The 24,488-nt window shown below is 47.7% G+C and overlaps 1 protein-coding gene and 1 long non-coding RNA gene across 3 annotated transcripts in view; one reads left to right on the top strand and one right to left on the bottom strand.

The window, feature by feature from the left end:
- The window catches only part of LOC111733758, a 29,075-nt gene extending 8,918 nt beyond the window's left edge, over window positions 1-20,157 (bottom strand). The window contains exons 1-2 of the long non-coding RNA XR_002778160.1: window positions 20,046-20,157; window positions 4,991-5,077 (exon numbers count right to left, since the gene is read on the bottom strand). This is a non-coding gene — a long non-coding RNA (uncharacterized LOC111733758). The remainder of the gene's footprint in view (window positions 1-4,990; window positions 5,078-20,045) is intronic.
- A 110-nt stretch (window positions 20,158-20,267) lies between these two features.
- Window positions 20,268-24,488, top strand: part of NECTIN1 (nectin cell adhesion molecule 1) — a 65,871-nt gene continuing 61,650 nt past the window's right edge. Inside the window, exon 1 of one of the 2 annotated variants that reach the window (XM_023525825.1) lies at window positions 20,268-21,265. In XM_023525825.1, coding sequence (XP_023381593.1) covers window positions 21,187-21,265 — 79 coding nt within the window. In that variant the 5' untranslated portion in view covers window positions 20,268-21,186. The remainder of the gene's footprint in view (window positions 21,266-24,488) is intronic. The other variant, XM_011384928.2, reaches the window with a different exon arrangement.

Genomic DNA, 24,488 nt, shown 5'->3' with positions numbered 1-24,488 from the left:
GTATTCTCAGGGAGCTTATATTTTAGTGGGGGAGACAAACATTCAATAATCACTTAAAAGTTACATATTTATAAATTGTGATGAGCTAAAAAAGCAAAGAATAGAGAGTACTGAGAGTGTATAACATGGAACTTAACAGATTTGCAGGTCAGGGAAGGCTCTAGTGAGTATGATGCTTATCTCGCTCTCCCCCCACACCCTACTGTGTCCAGGCACTCTGGGTGTGCCATTACCAGAAGCAGGTGCCCACCAGTGACAAAGCCCATCTGTGCCCTTCACAGGTCTGGCAGTGTGTCTACTCCCTCTCAGTACGAGAAACCCACGAAGGGGCCAGTTCCCACCATCTCCACTGCCACTACTACCGCCCCACTTCTGGTCCTGCGGTAGCCTGGGAATAGAACCAGGAGTCCTGCTCTGAGTCTTCCCATTGTCCAATCAAGAGCAGGCACTCTTCCTATGAAGTTTTCTGGCATAATTTGGTCATTCTGAAAATTATGACTATTCGTCGGAGTCCCACCTGCTCCCTTAGAGACTGTCTTAAATCCGATCTCCAGTCAGGATGATAAAGCAATTGTGTGCTAGGTAATTTACAGCTAACTTAGTGAATTTATTCAGTTGTCTCATTTAATGATCACAATAACTTTACAACATTGTCATTATCTTTATTATTATACCTATTTTACATATAAAGAAACTGAGGCTCCAAAAGGTAAAGCCACTTTCCCAGGTCTTTTGCCATCTACAGGTCACTCGGCTTATTAGTGGAACATCTAGGACTCTAATCAACCTAGGTTTTCCTGACTCTAGACCCCGCAATCTTAAAACAACATAATATGGTCTTTTTAATAACATGAACAATAAAAAACAATTATAATAACTATACTGTATAACACTTTCTAAGTGGCAGGTGCCATTTTAAACACTTTACACATTTAAATCATTTACTCCCCATAATAACCCTATGAGATAGATGTTATTGTTATCCTTTGTTTACATGTGAGGAAACTGAGGCACAGAGAGGTTAAGCCATGAACCCAAGACCAGTTAGATTAGTCACAAGGTAGAGATGCCATGATGAATCATAGAATGGTAGAGCTGGGAATGACCTTAGGATTAAAGGTAAAGGACCTGGAGAACTGGAGAATTATTTTTGTTTTGGGCCTTGCACCTATCGCACCATCCTGCCACCATCACCAGCACACCACAGTTTGCACATCAAGAGCTTAGCCTCTTTCCCCTGGAAAAAAAAATAAGGAGATGGGTTCGTTTGGGAGTTGCCCCTGGCGGGAAGCAGGAAGCTCTTCCAGCAGTTGCGTGATATAGGAGCACAGAAGAAGAGGCAAGAGCAAGGGTAGGCCAGTGGCCTGCAGCCCAGCAAGGTGACTTGTCGTTGTTTTTCTTCCTCCTCTGGCTCTGTGGGCTCCATCCTCCAGAGGTTTGTGTGAAGGACAGAGCAGAGCATAAAGAGAAAGGAGCCCATAGTATGAGGCTGAGGAGGCCCTACAAGCAGACTGGATGCTGACGTTAGTGATCCCTGGGGTTGGGAAAGCAGGGCCAGCAGAGTGTTGGGAAGGGTGCTGAGAATCCTGCAGAGGTGGTGCCCTCCCTCCTACTCAGAAGCATCTAGCAGAGGCCTTGTGCTGAGCTAGCATGTTTTTGCCTCCTAGCTGGACCACAAAATTGGAGGAAACATCCATAAAGTTCCTGAGCTTCCTCGATGGCCAGAAGCCCTGCCAGGGGGGCTGCTGGTTCCCCCTCTATTTGGTCTTAATTTCTATGATTTGCAGGTTCCAGGCTCACTGAGGGCCATTCCCCATTGTGATGGATGGACAGAAGAGTCAGCCTGGTGAGTCAGTCCCCACAGGCTCTGGGCTGATCCAACAGGGTCTTATGGGGTGCAGGGCAACCTAGTCCTCCACCAGGGCTCATCCAGAGCCCCAGGTCCTAAACTCGCAATAGCACAGTCCTTTCTTCTAGTTAACCTCTGCAGTTAACCTTCCCATCCCTTCATACAGAAATAAGACATGAAAAGAGAAAGACCTTAGCACAAGGGCTCAGGCTGGAGCTCTGTCACATCCTCCTGAAAGCCCTTCCCAGGGCCTGACACATAGTAGGTGCTCGATAAACACATATTGCTCCACTGCTTTGCTGATCTAGAGAAACTTGGCCTTATACCACATGAAACTTGACACTGTCTGCCTCCTGCTCTCTGATTCCGCTTTTATCACAGTGACTAAGGTACAAAACTATAGAGTCAGGCTGCCTCAATTTAAATCCCAAATAGAGCCTGCCCACCTCTCCTTGGCTGCCGGAAAACTTTGCCTCCAGTTTTCCTCATCAGTGACGCCTCCATCCTCCCTGAATACTGGAGGCGGCAGGGCTCAAAAGTCTGTCTCCACTAAATGTTGTACTTTTCAAGAGCCAATGAAGCTCAAATTGGTAGCCTCTCATAGTCCTTACTACTGGTAAGGTAATCTTGGGTAAGATATTTAGCATCTCTGTGCCTGTTTCCTTATCTTTAAAATGAGGGAAATAAGACTACATACCTCACTGGTCTATTAGGTGAAAAAATTCAAGTATGAATGGTGTTGGGAAAACTGGACAGATACGTGCAAAAAAATGGAGTTAGACCACTCTCTTAGATTATATAAAAATAAATTCAAAATGGATTAAAGACTTAAATGTAAGACCTGAAACCATAAAACTCCTGAAGAAAACATAGGCAATAAACTCTCTGATATTGCTTTTAGTAATATTTTTTTGTATATGTCTCCTCAGGCAAAGACAATAAAAGCAAAAATAAATGGGACTACAAGGCTTTCGTAACCCAAAGGAAACTATCAGCAAAGCTAAAAAGCAAACTAATGAATGGGAGGAGATATTTACAAATGATACATCTGATAAAGGGTTAATATCCAAAATATATAACAAAATCATACAGCTCAACATCAAAACAAAATTCAATTGAAAAATGGTCAGAGGACATGAATAGACATTTCTCCAAAGAGGATATACAGATGGCCAACAGACACATTAAAAGATACTCAACATCACTAATCATCAGGGAAATGCAAATCAAAACCATAGTGAGATATCACCTCACACCTGTCAGAATGGTTATCATCAATAAATCAACAAACAACAAGGACATGGAGAAATGGGGACTCTTGTGCACTATTGGTGGGATTATAAATTGGTACAGCCACTATGGAAAACAGTATGAAGATTCCTCCAATAGTTAAAATAGAACTATCATATGACCCAGGAATTCTAACTCTGGGTTTTTAGCTGAAGAAATCAAAACTTTAATTCAAAAAACTATGTTCATTCCAGCATTATGTACAACAGCCAAGATATGAAAGCACCCTAAGCGTCCATTGATAGACAAATGCATAAAGATGTGATGCGTATATAAAATATAATATTATTCAGCCATAAAAAAGAATGAAATCTTGCCATTTGCAGCAACATGGATGGAGCTATTATGCTAAGTGAAATAAGTCAGACAAATAAAATACCATATGATTTCACTTATATGTGGAATCTAAAAAACAAATGAACAAATAAAACAGAAACAAATTCATAGATATAAAGAACAAATTGATGATCACCAGATGGGAGGGGTGTTGGGGGCTGAGTGAAAAAGTTGAAAGAGATTAAGAAATACAAATTGCCAGTTATAGTATGCAGCATAGGAAATATAGTCAATAACATTGTAATAAGTATGTATATAGTGTCAGGGGGGTACCAGACTTATTGGGAGGATCAGTTTCTAAGTTATATAAATGTCTAACCACTATGCTATACACCTGAAACCAAAATAATATTGCATGTCAACTAGAATTGAAAAATAAAAACTATTTATATCTCAAAGAATAAACTGATAGTTGCCAGGTGGGAAGGGTATTAGGGGGCTGGGTGAAAAAAGAGAAGGGATTAAGAAGTACAAATTGGCAGTTACAAAATAATCACAGGGATATAAAGTACAGAATAGGGAATATAGTTAATAATATTATAACAACTATGTATTGTGTCAGGGAGGTACTAGGCTTACCAGGGGGTTTACTTCATAAATTATATAAATGTGTAATCACTATTCTATACACCTGAAACTAATATAATAATGAATGCCAACTGTAATTTAAATTAATTTAAATTTTTTTTAATTTTAAGAAAAACCAAAAAAATAGAAATCAAAACCTTGGGAAAAAAATATATGTATATCTAATTTTATATGTTCAAAAATAAAAATTTATTGTTTGCATTAAATATCACCAAGTTAAAAAAAAGTTCAAGTTTGTTGTGGTAGCAGAAAAATGGGCTTTAAAAAATGTCCATGCCCTAACCCCTGGGACCTGTGACTATGTTATCTTACATAGCAAAGGGACTTTGTAGATGTGTTTAAAGTATGGCCTTTGAGATGGAGAGATTGTTCTGGATTGTCTAGGTGGGTCCAACCTAATTACATGAGTCCTTAAAAGCAAAGAATCTTTTCCAGCTGGATTACAGAGAGATGTGACTACAGAAGAAGCATCAGAGATACAATGTTGCTGGCTTCAAAAATGGAAGAAAAGGCCACAAGACAAGGAATGCAGGCCTCGGAAAGCTATAATATAAATGTAAGGAAAAGGAATCAGCCCTAGAATCACCAGAAAAAAATGCAGCCCCTTCTACACCTTGATTTTTAGCCCAGTGAGACCTTTGTCAGACTTCTAACCCACAGAACTGTGAGATAATAAATTTGTATTGCTTTAAACCACTAAGTGTGTAGTCAGTTGTCACAGCAGCAATAGCAAACTATTACATAAATATAAGCACTTAGAACAGTGTCTGGCACATAGTAAGAGCTCAATAAATGTTAGCTCTTTAATATTAATAACATCATCATCATCATGATTATTGTTATAATACAGAGTAGAATATACAGACACATTGTTGCCTCCACCCCAGGGCAGCTGCCTCTCTAGCGTGAGCTGCTCAGAGCACATACCTCACTTCACTGGATATTGGAGCTGAGTGCAAGGCAGCCAGGGGATGGAGAACATTCTCAAAACAAAATGTCACTTGGCACAGCCACCTTCAGAGCAAGAGACAGATGATCAGCTTCCCTGTAGTCTCTTTCTTTTAAAGGACAGGGGTGGTGGGCACCTTGGGAGGGTGGGGTATGCCTGCCTGGCCCAGGCAGAAGGGCATGCCTGTAGCTGTCACTGCAGAGATGACAGCTCCGGGGCTTAATCGTGCTTCATTCCAAACCTACACCACTGAAGTGCTGAGGAGACAGAGTGGCCAGGAAAAGCTTGGCCATTCTAATGGTTTGACATCCAAAACTTGTACCTGATATGTTGTGTGGGAATGAGCAGGACCTACAGTAGGAAGAACTTTGAGTTAGACAAAGAGGTAACTTTCTCTTGTGAAAGAACATCAAATGCCAGATAATATAGGATTTACTGAGAAGATCCAAAAGAATGAGAAGGGATACCTCTTCTGAACAGCTATGTTCTGGGGTGAGAGTGGGGAGGGAGATGAAACAGTCTCCAGAGGCCCAGCCTTTGATCAGCAGTAGGTTGCCTCACAGAATAAGCTCCTCAGTGCCTGCTCCCACACCAGCTCATTTTCAGTCCCTCCCCTCACCAAGTGAAAGTGAAGCTTTTCCCCCACAGAAACTTCCCAGCCTGCCCACCTCTCCTTCCTCCCTTCCAGAAGCCCTTTGCCTCCAATTTTCCTCCTCAGTGACCCCACATCCTCCCTGGATACTGGGGAGCCTCAGAAATTTGTTTCCACAATATCTTTTACTTCTCAAAAGCCAATAAGGCCCAAACTGGTAGCCTCCCATAGTCTCGGTTCTAGGGTGAAACCCTTTGCCTCAGACTGAGCCCAGTGTAAACACCAAACTATCTAACAGTGCCCTCAGATCTCCCCCATCTCAGGTGACAAGAGCCATATCCCTTTAGACCCGTGACAAAGGCACAATTAGACTGTAAGTTCCCTGAGAGTAGAGTTCATGCCTGTCTATTCATTACAGAGCCTGGCACAGATTAGGCCTCCAGAATCATTTGTTGAATAAGGGAACACCCTCTAAAAGAGTCTACGGCCTTCTCAGAAGGCCCAGGAAAAATCCCAAGTCCTTCCCATGTCCCTCTAAATGGAAGTTCAGCAGAAAGGGCTGCTCCAAAGAGACCAGCTGCTCAGGAGTGACTGGAGACAGGGGTGAGCTAGACCTCCCAAGGGAGCCCTGACCTCAGCCCAAGGGCCCATTCCAAGTGGATCACCCACCGTCAGCTCAGACCTGCCTCCCTTCCTTCCCTACCTCCATCCTTCCTCTCTATCCCAGATTGAGCTCTAAGCTGATGTTTTCCCACTGCTCCCTGCTCAACCAGCATTCTTGGGCAGTTAATGGACAGTAGAACCTCACCTTATTCCTCCCTCCATAGTCATTATGCTTCATTCCCCTAACCCAACATCTCACTCTCTGATAAAGAAACTCTCCTTATCACACCCTACAACTTGGATTCCAACAACAAGGAGGCAGTCTGCATGGTGACCTTGCAGGTCCACTGCTGTTCCTTGTAGTGCCCCTGCACAAATTAGAAAAAAAAAAAGTACCTCGTATGCCTGGTGAGAAGAGCATAGGCTAGATTATCAGCCCCCATCCACCTCTTGGCCAAGTGTCTTTGCACAACGCACAGTCTGCCCACCTGCACACAGCAGCCTTATTTGACAGACTTCAGGGAGTACACACATTGAAGGGGCCTGATAGACCAACAGGGCTTAACCTCTTATTTTACAAATGAGGAAGTAGAGACCCAAAAGGGCAGGATAATTTATCAAGGTCACACACCAAGCTGGTGGCAGATCCAAGGCCAAAGATCCCAGTGTCCTGACTCCAATCTAGTGTTTGTTCCCTTGCCCTACTCTACCCAAGTCTTACTCTTGAACACAGATGACAAAGCCATGATGGCAGGAGAGCTCCTGAAAGCTGCACCTGGAGAAGCCTTCTTGCACTGATCAGAAGTGATAACCTTACCCCCAAACTCTGTCTAGACATAAAATCGAACATAAAACACTGCCTAACCCTCAGCTGATGTGGAATGGAAATATAGATCTTCCCCATTTATTTCCCAGCCAACCAACCACATTTATCCTATGCTACATCACTATGAGTATGTCCCCTAGTATCTGTCTAGACCAGCACATCTGTCTTGGCCTGGAAACTCCCAAAGTTTCTTGCTTCAGAACCCCTGAATACATAACTACTCAGAAGATGACTTTAAATTCAGATGGTGAGGCAATGGTGATGGAGGAGGAGGGGAGGAAGGGGAGGGACAGGGGAAGGGAAAAGGGAGGAAGAGAAAGAAGAAAAGGGCAATTTCTGGTCTCCTAATTCCTTGTCCAGGGTTCCCAATTGCCTATAACACCACTGGGGTCTGCTTCCCAGAAAAGGTGGTGAAGACACACACACATACACACACACACACACACACACACACACACATGCTCACTCTCTCACTCTCTGGGTGCTGCCTGCAATTTCACATGGTGACTAAGCTCAGGCAGAGTTAGAGCTCCTGGTTTTGAATCCTGGCTTTGCCACTTTTGGCTGTGAAATTTCAGGCACACACCTTAACTTCTTTGTGCTTCAGCTCTCCTCAATATAATGGACTAACAACAAACATGACTTCATAGAGTTTTATAAAGATTATTATATGGGTGACACTTAGCGCAGTGCCTGACTGATAGCAGGTACTCAGTAAACATTGGCTGTAACTATATCAAGGTGCTGTTTCTTGACACTTTGTCCTGGCTCTGCTTTCCTGTAGTGGCAGACAGGAGGAATGTCTAGGCTGCCCAGCACAGTTTCTAATTCAGTATTCCAATTGTCAGAGAAGATCCCAGAGTCCTGCCAGTAAACTGCCTCGGGAAGTAGTGAGCTCTCTGTCACTAGGAGCAAGTGAGCAGAATCCAGATGTGCATTTGGCATGAATGTGGCAAAAGCAGGGTGGGAGTCAGGGATCTCTTCTCAAGTCCCTTCCAATCCCAAGACTGTGAATATGTGAATAAACCTACATCTCCCAGCACCCATGTGAGCACAAATAGAGACATACAAAGGCACACTCTCCACACTGGCTTTGGGGATCAGGAAGGAGTGTTTTAAACCAGGCAAGCCATCAGCCCCACCCAAACCCTCCCCTAGCACTCAGCGATTCCTGTGTACACACAGCCATCCAGGTGGCAAGCAGAAGCTTCCAGGCAGGCACCAAGTGGGATTTCAATTAGCCTGTTTTCTACCACTCCCAGTTGTCTTTTTATGAGAACCAACTGTCAGCCACCATCCCACCACCCTTACTGCGGCCTAACTGTAAGAAAGGGGTGGGTCAGGAACCAGGACTGGGGCAAGGTAGTAGGGTATTGGGTCTACCTCAGATGTAGATGGACTGGTAGGAAACCTGGGGCAGTTCTGGTAGCCCAGGACTCTAAAGGGTCAGAGTGCCCAGAATTTGGAAGCTGTGAGAGGTAAGGACTTCCCTGTCACAGAAGTGATGAAGCAGGAATTTGTAGAATGCTCAGAAGCACCACCTCTAGCCAAAGGTCAAATCCAACTACACCTCTAGGGGTAAGATAAGAAGAGAGATTCAGGGAATCCTTGCTGCCAAAACTGTTCCTGCCCCCGCCTTCTCCAGCCTCCCATCCCCCTTCACATAGTCCCCTCAAACTTCTTCCTCTGGGTATTGTGAGTCACCTATTAGATCTTCTATGGAGAGGACCAGGCACTGATAAACCAGAGCAGCAGCATATTCAAACCTTCTCATCAGCCTGGAATGCATTACTACATATATTTGTCTTTGCAGCAGCTGTAACATCAGTTCTTCCTTCCTAACAATATTGGCCTTGCCTGGTATTTAAAAGGACCCCTACGTGCCACCAACATCTTTGCTGGGAGAGGAGACCACACACTGGGGCGGGTATATAGGCCAGCCTGGGATGAACCATTTGTTTCGGATTCACACAAAGGTGGATGCAAAAATTAGGCGACGGGGGCAGGCAAGGAGCTGGCCTGACGGAAGCAGAGCTTTCCCCTAGAACCAGTCCCAGCCCCATGCCTCCGAGTCCCCCTCAAAGTGCTACCGGCTGCGGGGAGGTGAGGGGCAGTGTATCCATATGTCCCTTTCAGCTTTCCTACCACAACCTGGCTACTCTTCCAAATAAATGGCCTCTCTGTGGCTGAGGAAGGATGAGAAAGACACGAAGTGTGTGTGGCGGGGGGCGGGGGGAAGGGCACCTCTTGGGTATTTGCTGCCATCGGGTCCAGGGTTCCCCGGAACCCGGGAGCAGTAACGCTCTATCTGGAAGGTCTCCACACTCTCTGGACATAGACAGGGGCAGTATCTTGGGCCTCCTGGACTCTGTGACGCGGAGCAATCGCCAGTTGCACAGTCTGGGGAAGACTGGGACGTGCTCTTACCCGGCCCCAGCCCGCTAGGTGGCGCTGAGCACTCGTGCACCTGCGGGCAGCCCCAGCAGCATGGAGGTGCCTAGGGCACCTGGAGGTGGGCTGGGCTGGTGTGGCAGGTGCCTAATAAAGGGCCACAGAGGAGGGGGAGGGGGAGAGATAGAAGCAGCACTCTCTCCTTCAGTTATTCACGTCCATCGAATTACAGGGCCTCAGCGCTCCTTCACCTCCCTGAGTTATAGTCTCCTCTTCTGTAAAACGGGTTTAACATCCACTCTAGAGTGAAAATTGAGAAGACATCAACCATGCCTGGCACATAGAACAGTTGCATGTCCTTCTCTTGAAGATCTAAATGCCCTCCCCTTCCTCAAGAAGCCTGCACTCAGAGAGACAAGAGATACTCACAGGAAGAGTTAATCCAAGGTAATCTACATAAAGGCCAAGTGAGAAATACAGACAGTGCTCTGAGCTAAGGAACAACGTGAAATAAGACACCAGAGAACTCTGAGAGGGGGAGCGGTGAGGCGGTGCGTATCTTGACCATTCTACTCTGGACCTATCAGGCACTCAGCTAGGCTCTAAGCATTCAACTGTAAACAGGTAACACAGCCCCTGTCCTCAGAGTGATTTTAGACTAGCAAGGGAGAAACACATCAGGCAGATAACTACACAAATAATTAACTACAGCTGTCATAAGTGCACAAGTATATAAAGATTTAGGGAAGCTACACATACCCTGGGTCGCCTGCTGTAGTCCTAAACCAGGGTTGAAAGTGGGGAAATTTGCTTTATAAAGAACATGAGCCCACTTCCTCTGGGTACAAAGAGGATGTAAGAAAGTGTTGCTAACATTCAAAGCACAATGGAGGCTAGGGTGACCTTTTTCCTCCAGGTAAACTAGAAAAGAACCAACATTTACTGGGTGCTTAGTTCTATCTGCCCGGCATAGTTGATGTCTTCTCAGTCTTCACTCTGTGGCGTGGATGTTACACCTGGTTTACAAAAGAGGAGACTAAGGCTCAGTGAGGTGAAAGGACAGACCCAAGGCACAAAGAACATTCGAACAGAGCTAGGATTGGAATCCGTAACTGCCTGAGTCCAAGCCCCACACCTCTTCTGCTGTGATACGCTGCCTCTGGGGCCATGTCTGGGTTTCCTGCTGGGTGCCAAAGCATGGAGTATAGGGGAGGAGAGAGATAGAGAAAGGGGCAAGCAGGCTAAGAAGTTGCCAGATTGGGACCCTCATCACCACCTTCCATTCATCACAGTCAGCCCTTTCTCAGCATGTCCTGACCAAGCCACCAAACGCTTAACATTCTGCTCAGTTTCCACTGTGCTCCAACTCCAAATGTTTATCAACACATGCTGTAATGTAATCAGCTCCTGGGAAAACACATGCCAGGTAATAGATGCTGACAAGAGTGTCAAACAGATGTCCCCAGCCTAGACAGAGAAGAGAGGAAGTGCTTAGAGTTGGGCAGATCCCAGATTGGATATGACTCCCCCACCCCAGGACCTCAGGATCAGCTTCTGAGGCTGGGCAATCCTAAAGGAAATTGGAATATTTTTTTCCCCTCCAAAGCAGTCATTTGGTCCTTTCATCTGATGAGAGTTATAAATGAAGCTTTATGAGATTTCTAATGATGGCAGTTTCTCTTTATCAGCCTCCAATTCCCACTTCTCAGCCAGGGTTGACTCCAGGACATGTTTTGACCAGGAATCCAAAAAATCAGGCCCCTGTCCTGGTTCCTGCTTTCCATAGTAAAAGCTAGAAGTTGTCAAACAAGCATGGGGGCAATGGGACACTCACACAGACAAGGGAGATCTGGGTTCCAGGCCACCTCCCAGATGGCATATTTAACCTCTCTGGCTTCTGCTTTTTCAACCATAAGCCTGGGGTAATAATGCCTGCTCCACCCACCTACTTCACTAGGCTGCTGTGAGGATCAAATGAGATTACAAGCCTGAAAGCCCTTTGAAAAATATCAAGCAATCACCCAACCTGTTTTTGCTATTATTATTACTATTGTGATCGTGTGTAGGTGCAACTGGGAGAGTAAATTATGGCAATCTATGTCTATGAGAGTGAGCTTATTGGTGTACATGGGAGTATATGTACCAGTTTCATGGAAGGATGGAGTTCTTGTGTTTGCGCCTGCCTTTAAAGGATAGTATGGGCAATGTATGTGTCTATGAGTATATCCGTACATGTACACATATTTGAGTGTCTTAATACAATATATTAAACTATAATAATCCTATGTGCCTCGCATTTTGCTAAACACTTAATATAGGGATATGGGCCAGCTTGGGTGTACAGGTATCTATATAGAACATTTGCAACATATGCATGTGTGTTGAATAAATGTAATAAAATGTATGCCCATTCATCTCATACAGGTAGCAGGGAATCTCTCCATGTGCTTGCCTGAGTTTCAATGAAAGTGTGGACATAAATGTCAGTGAATCTGAGTGTGTGCACACATGCATGTGTGTGCACATGTATGCATATGGGTGCACACCCGCCTCCCTATACCTGGGCCAACTGGTGTAAATTGTTATTTATCAGCTGCCTGGGCTTCGTGAGCTCCCAGCATGCCCCGAGTTCATTGCCATACAGCCATCAAGCCCACACACACATTGTGGTGACAGCTGCATGCTTGGCAGAGGGGTGCCACTCTGCTCTCTGGAGCCACAGTCTGTGCCAGGAAGCAGGGCCCTGCCAGGGAGAAGGTACAGATTGACTACACCAGTCAAAATGCCACAGGAGTGCCCAGCAGATGGGCCAGCTTCAGAGGCCCTGGGAGCAGGACAGAGCTGGCACCTTCAGGTCCAGAGCACTTGGCCATAACAGGCTAAACCCTGTTCCTGGACCAGGAGCATCACCTCAGCACAGCAGGAGTTGGGGCTGCTGAGTGGTCAGGTGTGAAACATCCTTGTCTCTTCACTGCCCTCAGGATTAAGTCCAAAGTCCCTAACCATGTGCAAGGCCTACATAACCTGGGCACATACCTCCCCAGCCACCTCTCTGCCACCACCACCACCACCACTCTCCTCTTATAGCACCAAACAGACTGAACTACTCTTAATTTTTGATACACACAGCCTCCTGGGCCTTCTTGCTGCTTTTCCCTCTGCCTGATTTCTCCACATGACATCCCTTGGGGCTCAGCTCACCTCTTCAGAAATGCTTCCCTGACCCTTCCTGACCTCTGAGGTTAAAGAAGAGTCCCCACACACCTGAAGCTCCTATAGGCCCCTAGATTTCACTGTTGTCCTAGTTCCTGGTAGATCGTTTCTTCTCTATTAGACTTTGGCCCCAGGAAGGAAGGGAGCATGTCTCAGTAGTTCATGGCTTCATTCCAATGCCTGGCATGGTGTCTGGTCAAAGGCGGTCCATAAAAATTTGTTGAATATATTATTGTTAAAAGCCTGTTGTGAGAGAGTAGTTAAACTCTCCATATTTAAATCATGATGTGCATCTGAACAGGCTCTTCTCTCAGATCTCAAGGCTGGGAAGAACCACTCCTTCTCCCACTCCCTCTCCTCCGTCCCACATCACCAATAGTAATCATCAACCCCGACAGATGTGAAAATGGTAGAGTTTACAAAGCACTTTTACAAAGGTCCCGGAAGTCACCAATACCATTTTACAAGAGGAAACTAGGCACACAGAAAAGTTAAAGTAGCTCATTACTAGAATGACCAACTCATTCTGGTTTGCCCAGAACCTTCCCAGTTTCAGCACCGAAAGCCCCATGTCTTGGGAACCCTCAGTTCCAGGCCAACCAGGACAATTGGTCGCCATTCTTTTCCACAGTTAGTAATGGCAGATCCAGGACACAAACCTCAGACTCCTGACTTCAAATCACATATGCTCTCCCTTGCTCAGTGGCCTCCTGAACTTTCTCAAAATTCAATGACCTGCCTAGGCAGGCATTGCCTACCCTTTGGATGTCACCTCTGGGCCATTTGGTACCCTCCTGGAGTACAATTCCCCAGAAGCATGTGCTCAAGGAATATGAGGTATTCATATTAACCTAAATCGAATATAATTCAGAGGTTCATTTCTAGAGGAAAAGCGCTTTACATAATATAGGAAAAAATTAAATCTATTATTAAAGTAACTTTATAATGATAATGATATTAAATTTCAACATAAAAAACTTCACCCACAAATTGTTTTCATTTCTCTATGTTGCCTTGAATTTTTCTCTTTATAGGTGCTTTTTTCTCCCTACAGAATTGTAATGCAGTGTATGCATCATGCTTGTTCTTCTTTGCACTTCACATTATAAAAATTTGGTTTAGATTTTTGTCATTCTGGATCTCTACATCACTAACATCCCTCATTAGCCCAGGTCACAGGGAGTCTAGGCTCAGGGCTACCTGCTTCCCAAAGGACAAAGGACTCTCTCCTCAAGAGGGATTGCTAACTCAGGGCCCCAGCTGGTATTCTGTAGGTTGCCATGTAAACACTATCCTTGTGCGTGGATGCTGTTTGCAGGGCAGAGGGACAAAGCTTTCATCAGATCCTGAACAGGTCTGAGGCTCAAAGACCCACAGCTCTATAACCCCCTAGAGAAGGATATGCAGACTCATCTCCCTTATTTTTGGAGAATTGGTGGTTCAAGATGGAACTGGGACCTTTCTATCATTGCTCAGAGCTCCAGCTTCCAAAGGCAAGGAGATCCCTGGGACACCAAGGCCTATAAGGGAGAGGGTAGCTGCCTGTTAGCCATTGTGGTACCACTTTGACATGGTAGATCATTGGACCTGAAGGGCAGCTGTGTTCAGCTACACCATTGTCCCCAAGGGCAATGGCAGCCATGGCAGTAGGGAGGCTCTGCAGTGATCTCTGTAAGAATAACAATAATTAAATGTTGCTAAGCACTGTGGGATACAGAGGCACCATCATAATCACCACAGCTACCAGATGATGATAACAGTAATTAGGTGCTGTGGTTTCCCAGCTACCGCAAGGAACACTGCTGGGATGAGGTTGGCCTGTCAGAGAAGGGGGTATCCATGCCAGTGAGTCCTCTCTGGAGCTGGTTAGGACTTTGGTCATACTTATCCATAGGATTCCTCTTCCTCCTTTCCTCCTTCCTTGCCCTTAGCCTCAACTGGCCCAGAATTGGGGACACAGAAGTGGGTGATCCCCATTCAGCATACTACTCGAATATATGTTCAAGTTTACTTTATCAAGAGATTTCAAGGGGTTGGGGAATCTCGAGGACTTCTTAACAGGATTCTCTTCACATCAAAGTGAGCTTTATTAGCCAATTACTAAATGACACAGAGGGGCCTCAGATATGGCCTAGAGGGGAAGCCATTATTGTATTGATTTGAGGACTTTTACAAGCCTCACAGCTACCTCTCTAAAAGAGCCCATAGAAGCTGAGGAGGGCTCTGAGGACAGTTTTCTGAGGATGGCATCTTCAAAAGAGCTGATCTCTTTTTGGTCATTGTCCCCAACTGTGGGGTAGGTGAAAATGGTAAGTCTAGTGCCTGTCCTTTGAATGGGCTGTCATTTCTGCAGTCATCCAGTCTCAGAGCCAGGAGGGAATGTGGAATTCATCTGGTTTGCTCTTCATGCCAGGGCAAAAATCCCATCTACAGCACCCCTGCTAAATGGACTTGTGACCTTGGTCTGAAAAGGGACACGGAGTTCATTCCATTGTCGGTTTCCTAAATAGTCTTCCCTAGACTAAATTAAAATCTACTTCCCCAACACACATGCCCATTGGTTCTGATCCTTCTCTATGAAGGCACGCAGATTACACTAGTTCCTTTTTCCTTCGGGTTTTGGAAGATTGCTAAGCATACCTCCCTTCCACCTTCTTTGGCTTTGAGATCCAAAACTATCTTCTATCCTTTCCCTACAAGTAACTTCAACTCCTACTTCATGACTTTATTATTAACTCCCCCACTTTTCACCCCAAAACTTCCACCTTAACAGCTCTCTTGATCTTTCCTCTAGGCTCAAAGGATGAGTCTTCTCCTTTCTAAGGCTGACTGCACTCCTGCCCTAGTTTCACCATCCATGCCTCCTCCAGGGCCTGCTCCATGACTTACACTCTTTAATATCTGACACTATTTCCCCATCCTTCACTGTCCAGTACCTCCTTTCCCTCTGCCTACAAGATGCTCAGTAGCTTTTGATTTTCCACCAAAAAAGAAATAATAAGCCCCTTGGTCTATGTCGTGCTAACCCTCTCCAAGCTTCTGACCCATATTGCTCATTTCATCCATCATCAAAATTCTCAAAAGCAGGGTGGACACCTGCTGCCTCTGCTTTTTCACCTTCTGTTTGCTCCTTCTCCCACTTTGATCTGGGTTCTGCCCCTGTGTGTCCACCAACACCACTCTCTTAAAGGTCACTAGTGTTTGTACACTGTTTCCAAAGACCCCTTCTGATCCCCACCTGCTTTCTGCAGTATCAGATACTGTTGGCAAGTTCCTCCTCCATTGAATTCTCTCCTCGCTTGGCTTCCATGACAACCCTTTCTCCTCACTCCCCTCTTCCCTTACTGACCAATCCTCATCTGTCCGTCCTACCATGCTATGCCAAATTCATCTCCCGAAAGCTCCCAATAAGTGTTTCTCTGTTTAGAAACTGTCAATGGCTCACCACCGCCTGTAGAAAAAAAAAATCATGGAGTTATAAAATAATGCAACTATCTGCAATGCATAACATATAATGCAATAATATGTCAGAGGGGTTCAAACATTTTTAAGCAGCAGAATCCATTAAAAAGAATCTTTCTCAGAAGCCCAATGTTTAAAGAGTATAAAAACAATGTATTCTTTAAATATGGATCCTATAGCAGTGAGGAGTGAGGAACCCAGGAAATTTTAAGGGCTCTCATAATACTATTGGGAAACCACTGAACCAATTAAATTCTTCAGACTGCAGATGAGAAAATGGACCCACAGAAGAAAAGTGATTGGTAGAAAGTAGCACACCATTTGAGGTAGTCAATCAACACATTTCAGTAAGTGCCTACCGAGTCTCAGGCCCATTCTAGGTGCTAGGGATAAAGAAGGAAACAAGAGGGACATGGTCCTGCCCTGGAGGGGCTGACAGCCCAGTGGGGAATGAATCAAGTATTATGAATAACTACTGAAGTGGTTTCAAGTATGCAAAGGGAGCTGTGAGCACATGTAAGATGAGACTTACTTGGTCTGAAGTGTAGAGTGGCCACTCTGGAGAAATGACACATGTAAACTGAGCCCTAAAGGATAGATAAGTAGCTGGCCAAAAATAGGGGGAAGAGCATTGGTGCAGATAAACAGCTTGGGTAAAGGTCGAGATAGTGAGTTTGATGGCTGGAACCTCTGGAAAGCCCAGCAACTTCTACTCAAAGCCCTAGAGCTGAATGAGACAAACTGAAGAAGCAGGCAGCCCCATAAGCCTAGCTGAGGACACTGGCTTCAGAGGCTGGAAGGCCAAGGAAAGGTTCTCAGGTGTTAGACTCTGGTCATTGAATTAGAAGACAGTCCACTGCTAAATGCAATGTGGAATCATGGATTGGATCCTGGAACATAAAACAGACATTAGTGGGAAAACAAGAAATCTGAATAAGTTCTGTAGTTCAGTTTAATAGTATTATATACCATGCTAATTTCTTAGTTTTGACAAATGTACCATAATTCTATAAGATGTTAACATTAGGGGAAGCTGGATGAAGGACAAACAGAAACTCTGTATCATCTCCTCAACTCTTCTGTAAATCCAAAACTATTTCAAAATAAAGTTTTAAAAATCCATATTCCTTCTGGCACCAAGGCAGAGAGAAGCAAAACTGGATGTGGAGAGAGAGATTACAGTAATAATGATGACTAACACTTAAACTGTTCTTCCTGTATACCAGGCATTTTTCCAGACACTTAATGTGTTTAACTCATTCAATTCTCACAACTCCATGAGATTGGTGTTATTATTTCCCTTCATTAGGCAGATGAGGAATCTAAGCACAGAAAGGTTAAGTCCCTTGTCTAAGGACAACACAGCTACTGGGTGGCAGTGCTGGGATTGAAGGATTTGAATATTGGCTGTCTAGCTCCAGAGTCCCAAGTACTTGACCTCAGGCTATATTGCCAGAGGATATTGCAAGAATCAGGCAGAAATCATGAGCGCATGGACTAGGGTAATAATACTATAGAAAGAATGCTATAGAAGTGGAGCAATATCGCTAGACTTAAAATATATATTAGAAGTGGAATCAACAGTGCTTGCTTTTGAATTAGAACATGGTGGTTGAAGAAGAGGGAGGAAGCAAGAAATGACTCCTGGACTTCCAGCTTAAGAGTAGGGACCAGAACCTAGTCTCATGCTTGGTCCTGTGCTTCTTCCTGCCAATGAAGGAATCCTAGACAGTTCACAATCTGGCTGTCCCTTTATTTTACACATTCCCAGAATGCAAAACAAACTGGATCATTTGCTGTTCCCACACAGGCCCTGCCCTATCCCATCTCTATGTCCTTGTACAAGCTGTTCCCTCCACTGAAATTCTCTCCTCCATCTCCCTTGGTCCAAATTTGATCCACCTTTCAGGGCTCAGTCAAATATCACCTTTTCCAGAAGCTTTCTCTGCCCTCCACAATGAGTAGCACTAACTCTCTCCTCTAGATGCTAGCATGGTTTGGCTCTCTTTGGCAGTGACCTTCCATCCTATAATAATATAGTTATTTCAGTAGGTCTTGGTTGTTGCTCACTTTTGTATCCTCAGCACCTAGCATAGTAAGTATACAAAAAGACTGAGTAAACCTACAAGCTCTATCTTATTTTCCTTTGCCCTCTTTCTAGTTCCCTTTTCTGTCCCCGGCAACCCAGTATGTACACACACACACACACACACACACACACACACACACACACACACACACACCACCTGGCACCTATGCTGGTGATTTGCATATTTTAGGGGCTTGTTTAAAGATGATGAGTCGGTACCATGCTATCTCATTAATTGCTTCCATCTTCTCCAATCTCCAAGCAGCTATGCCAACCCCCAGACATACCCTCTCTGGAAGCCCATTTACAAGCAAATCAAAGAAGCCTTACCCAAAGATGGAGAGGTGGGAGAACATGAGAAGGAAATGAGCAGGCATTGGTGCATCTGAAATTGCCCCCTCAAACTCATCTAGTCAGCTCCTACAACATGCCTGGCAGAGTATGAGACCCCAATGAACTCAATTCAGCCTTGGCCCTTAAAGTACTTAGAGACCAGTGGGGAGGTGCCTGGCTATCAGAATGGGCTACCACAAATCATGATAAGGTAGTCATCCCCCAGCATAAAAACCTCCTGGTGGCTGCTCAACATTCATGGATCTGCAGGACTCTCCTTTCCCCAAGTCTTAGGCTCAGGCTGCAACCAAAAATTTTGGAGCCCTACTCACCCAAGCTGTTGCTGGCCTTTCTGCCTTTCCTCATGCTGACAGAGCTATCTTAAACTAGTCTCCTTAATGACTCCTCCCACCAGTACATCCCTTTGTCTGATTGTCCCATAGATGACTCACTCAGACCCTGTGAAGGCCCCTCCCTCCACTTCCCTAACAAACTGAACGAGAACTTTTCTCTGAGACCCACCAAATCCTATGTGCACATCTCTGGGACACAGCACATATTAGATGCTTGTTTATAACATCTGTTTCTATGTCTGTCACTATCCCCAACCCCCCAACTAGACTGAGTGCCTTTAGGACAATGACTATGTCTCTGTATCCCCAAGCTTGGCACAGTATTTGGTACCAAGAATTCTGGGTTACATTTGTTAAAGGTAAGTTCATGAGTGTGGTAGAGTTCCAGTGAGTGCTAAATTAGATTGCTTCAGCCAGAAACCAAGAGACGCTCCAGGGCCAGATCCCAAATATTGCTCACCCTTCTGCTCCTCCCCCTCCCAGGAACTAGAATTTAATTTTAGCAGGAAGGGCCACTTCCCCTGTGCTCCTGCCGGCTGGGCAAAAGGTAGGAATGGGCAAAAGGCAGCAATAGGCAAAGGGAGCATCTCTAGTTAGGCATCTGGAGAGAGAACTCGGTTCTCCTTAGTGGAAAACCCTGTCTGTCTACCTCCTTCTGGGAGAAAAGATGGGAGTAAGAGGTCCAGAGGGAAGGAGGAGAGGGTAGGCTTAGGACTGCCAAGTGCTTGGAGGGCCCAGCCACCTTGGCAGGAAGATGACCACACCCAGATGCGGTGGGTAGTAAACGGGATGGGGCAGAGAGTGCCTGCCCTGCCACAGATACTGACTGGATGCGTCATTTTCGCGGGAATCCTGTAAATCACTCAACACAAAAGGTGCTGACAAAGGAAGCAGAGTTCCATTTCACACTCTATCTGGAGAAGGGGAGGGAGCTTCAGTTTTTAGAAAAGGAACCCCTGAAGGGAGCAGAGATTGGAAAAGACCAGAAACCTCAGTGGCCCTATCTCACCCACTAATGCTCACCACGACTTCTCTGGCAGCTTCCAGTAGGGCCCGCCTAGCTGCCTCTCCATTTAGCGTCCAGATGCTGCAGAGACGGAACTCTGGCTACCGGGTTCTTCTCCTAGCTCTGCCACTGTCTGCTCTTGAACCCCTGAGCTAGTAGCCTTACCCTTCTTTGGGCCTTTGTTTCTTCATCTGTAAAATGGGGCCAGGATTGTAGTAGAGGGCCTGTGGAAGCCCTTTCAGCTCGGACATTGCTAGATCCAGAAGCTCGCACAGTGCAACACTCTTTCTTCCACAGCCCACCCCGCCCCCCGTCTTAACTCCACCCCCACCGAGCTGCTGCTCCCCTGACGTCGGCCGCTAGAGGTCACTGCCTCCCTTTGTCAGCTGCAGAGGAGGGCAGGTAGCCCTCCCGCCCTCTGGCGGGCTGAAAGGCGACGGAAGGGGCATCTCCTGAGCCAGTGGGCCAGAGCTGGACCCCACCGCCCTCGCTTGGGGTCTAACTCCGCCTGAGGACGGAAGGTGTGTGCGGTTGGGCGGAGGCTGGGCCTGGCGCGGGCCGGGCGGCCGAGTCAGGAGTGGGTTAACTCTGACCCCTCCCCTCTGCCTGACATCACGGGGCGAGCTGGGAGAGGCTGGCGCTCGGTGAGTGAGAGAAAGAGCGAGAGGAGCGAGCGAGGCTACACTCGGCGCCCGGGCAGCTAGCTCCACATTGTTGCGGATCCCCAGGACGCGGCCGAGCGGCGGCGGCGAGGACGCGCGGCGCACCCGGCTGGCTCTCCTCGAGCAGAGCCGCCCAGCGGGAGCCGCCCGGGCAGCTGGCCGCTGAGCCGCGCGCCTACCGCCTGGGCCCCGAGCCCACCGCGCCGCCCGCCCGCCGCCTCGACTCGTCCCGCCACCCTCGGAGGACGGCCGGCCATGGACGCCTGCAAGTTGGAGCCGAGCGGGAAGGCGTGAGAGCGCTGGAGCTGGGAGCCCGCGCAGCGGGTCGCGCCGAGGGTGGGTCCCTCTCTCCAGCCTGCCCTGCGCGGAAAAGAGGGCAGACGCCGGTGCCGGGAGCAGAGCGGAGAAGGGGGCATGACTCGGGCGACTTGCGGCGGGCATCTGCCCAGCTTCTAAGCTGCCGGCGGCCCAGGGCCCGGATTGCGGCCGCGCGGAGCCTACCCGGCCCACCCCGCCCCGGCCCACGGCTGCGGCTGACCTGGATCCTCCGAGCGCTTGCCGGCCCGCAGAGATCTGCCTTCGTCTTCGGCTGGTTTTGGGAGCGCGAGGAGCGCTCTCCTCGCAGCCCCTCTCGCCGGACCCCGATGGCTCGGATGGGGCTTGCGAGTACCGCTGGACGCTGGTGGGGACTAGCTCTCAGCTTGACCGCATTCTTCCTTCCAGGTAAGAGCGTTCCGCCTTTGCCTTTTCATTTTATTTTATTTTATTTTTCCATCCAATGCCTCCCCCGGGCTAGGAGCTGAATGGCGGGCACGTTTGGGTTGTAGGGAGTGAAAAGAGCCAGAAAAGTTGGGTCACGGCTTAAGGAAGGGGGTGTGGGAGGTGGCACAGCGGAGAAAGAGATTGAGAAGCTGAACAGCCTGCCCTGCAGGGAAGCAATCTGATGCACGTCTCTGTGTAGCAAGAGAGCACTTTCTCCGCTCAGTTTTTCACAAAAATAATAATATGTAATAGCGTTCTATTTATTTAATAACCAGCTCTCAACTGAGGAAGCAGTTTGGAAACACTGCATGTTACATAAATGTAGAATAATCACCGTAATCACCGTCTCGGGGAATGAGACAACAGCTTCAGGGGGAGGGCGTCAGTCTTGGAACTGGTGGGCTGTGGGTTTGGAGAATGGCAGGGGGACTTTGTTTCTCAGGCCCTTTTGCCAGGCGGCTTCGGGCGCTCGGGCCCCTCCCATACCATGTCGCTTCAAAGCAGGCGCGCAAAGCCCGCTCCTGCGGCAGAGGCGGCTCGGCTCGTCGCTCACCTGAGGTTCCTTTCCCAGAGGGTGAGGCCCCGCCGGCGCGGGAGCGCTACCTCCCTACCTCGGCGGGGCCGGGCTTCTCGGAACTCTGCTCCCAGTTTGGGGACTCTCTCCCGAGAAGACGCCGCTGGCTTCATGCCAGCCAGGTGACTGCATGACCCACTTTCCCGAGGGCGCCCTTCCTCGAAATGCCAGCGGCCAAGGGGTTAACCTGACACCCGGCCCCTGGGGTGGCCCGCAGTGGCCCCTGTGAGGGTGGGATGGGGACGGAGGCTGGGGCTGGCCCAGGCGTATTGTGCTGGGGAATGAACTGGAAAATGCGTTTAGGAGGCAAATCCGACCGAGTCCCCTTGCCTGGATTTAACCCTTTGTGTCCCTGGGCAAGCTGCCTGGCTCCCACGGTGGCTGATTTCATGGTGGCTGGTGACACCATCGCAGGTCGGGGTGGGAGCGGGGTTCCTCCAGCCCTCCGGTAAGAAACCTGAGACCACCTCCCGCTCTAGCTAGGTAAGGGTTTGCGTTGGGGGCCGGGAGGGGGAGGGAAGCTTGGCTGGAGCACGTGGTCGTGGCCTTAGGGTGAAAGAATAAGGAGTCAGAGTAGAGACCTGCTCCGCATGGGGCAAGAATATTAGATCCACGGCGCTGCTGGCAGAGATCCGATGGTGATGCCTGTGATGCTGCAGGCTCCCTGGGCAGTTTGTTCCAAGGGGCCAGCTTGGTTGTCGAGTTGCAGGACTAGGGTGCACTCCTGGAAGGCAAGAATCTGTCCTCATTCACATCTAAACCCTGTCTGCCGCCAGGGTTCCGCAAATCTCGGGGAGTGGCCAAGGGTATGGAAAGCACTTTATGGGAAGCCTGCACCGTGGTGCCCCCACCCCTGCAGCCTGTGGGGTGCTGCCCTGCTAGATGTGTGGGGGAAGGGGAAAATTTCAGGGTATACAGTCCTCACTGCCCATTTCAAAGAGGCTTGACTGAGTCCTTCTCTGGCTAGATGGTCATGGTAAAATCGACAGGTCTAGCACACTGGACCTCCTGGGAAGCCAACTGGGAAATACTTCTGATGTGGGTGGGGGAGGAGGTCAGCTTCTGGGAACCTTCCAAATCTATATTGCCCACAACCAGAAACCAGCTAAAGGAGAGCTCTCCTGGAGCTCTAGTTGGTCCAGCACATTAGGGGTTAAACTAATCCTGGGTCAGACAAAGTGGGGGAAGGTTTCAGGGAGAGGAAACAACTCACCCCCATTCTCGCTTCTTTTGGTTATTCTTTTCTCCCAGATTTGAGATACGTAGTGGTTAATTCCTGCTTTTGGGGCTGGAGGCCTTCCCTGTTCCACCCAACTCAGAAAGTAGGGGCAAGGAGGTGACAATCTCGCCTGGCTCAAGTGTGGACACTCCCACTCATAAAAATCCAAATGGAGGGGGTGAGATGCTGAGAAGGATCCACAGTTCAAAAAGGCACTTAATAAGTGCTACCTGGCTCCTTGATTGATCATAATTGTTATGGCTGGGTAGCATCAGGGACTTCCAGAGTTCCTGGGCCCACCAAGCTCCTGCACCCAGTAACTGTGCCCCTTGGTGCCTCTGAAGGAGACAGGTAGATATGGTGGTGCCATCTGACACTTGGACAGAGGCTGGTAAGCCCAGAGTTGCCCCCACCCCCACCACCACCAGCAGCCTCCCTCCTGATTGCCTGCTGCTACTTCCCTCAGGGGACTTGCCAGGCTGATGCTCTTTTCTGGGTTCTCCTGGGCTGTGGCAGGGAGCATGGAGGGGTGAGGAGAAGAGCCTGCAGTGGGGAAAGGGGATTACAGGGGTCTGGAAGCCCCTGATGTATGTGATCGCCTGGACTTCAAAATACTCCTAATCTGGCCATTGAAGTATAAACACAAAAGTATGTTTTCAACAACACGGACTTTACCAGACAGGATGGTGAAGACTCACAGGCCTCCGAGATGACAATCTCCCTCCTGTTAGCTCAGAGGAGAGGACCAGTGAGGCATAGGGGCTACATGCCACAGAGGGACAGGAGGAGCCCAGGGAGGAGGCAGAAAACCTGCCTTAGAAGCAGGTGCACTGAGCTGGTGTCCCACCTACACCACACCCTCCCTAATTGGCTTCCCCAAACCTTTTGTCTGGAAAGAGAACACACACTCCAGAAGAGCTGTTTGGTCAAAGCACACCTCTTCTCTGCAACCTTTGGTGGCTTCCTTCGAAACTCAAAGTGTCAGTGCAGTTGGCTTATTTTCCTCTCCCCACTTCTCACAGACAGTTGTGTGCTCAGTCTTGCTCTGCAGGATGTTATGGCAAAAACAATTCTGCTGGCCTGGGGTTTGCAGCATGTATAAATGGGATTCTCAGTGCCTGTTTCAGAGTCAGTGCTGCGGAGTGTCTCAGAATCAGATTCAAGGCCTAATAGTCAAGGCTAGAAGGGATGAGGAGATACTACAGAGCCTGGACCCAGTGCCCCTAGCCGAGTGGCCTAAAAGACATCTCTGAGCCTCGACTTCTGTGCTTATGGAACAGGTAGCCCCTTCTTGCATGATGCTGGCTGAGACTCTGATATCACTTCCCTTCTTGACCACTCAGCTTTGTACAGTGAACACAGTTTGTTGGCCATTGTCTGCCCCAGGACTG

Source organism: Pteropus vampyrus, unplaced genomic scaffold, assembly GCF_000151845.1.
Source record: "Pteropus vampyrus isolate Shadow unplaced genomic scaffold, Pvam_2.0 Scaffold633, whole genome shotgun sequence".
NCBI classification, from domain to species: Eukaryota; Metazoa; Chordata; class Mammalia; order Chiroptera; family Pteropodidae; genus Pteropus; species Pteropus vampyrus.
This window is presented reverse-complemented; position numbering and strand designations above follow the sequence as displayed.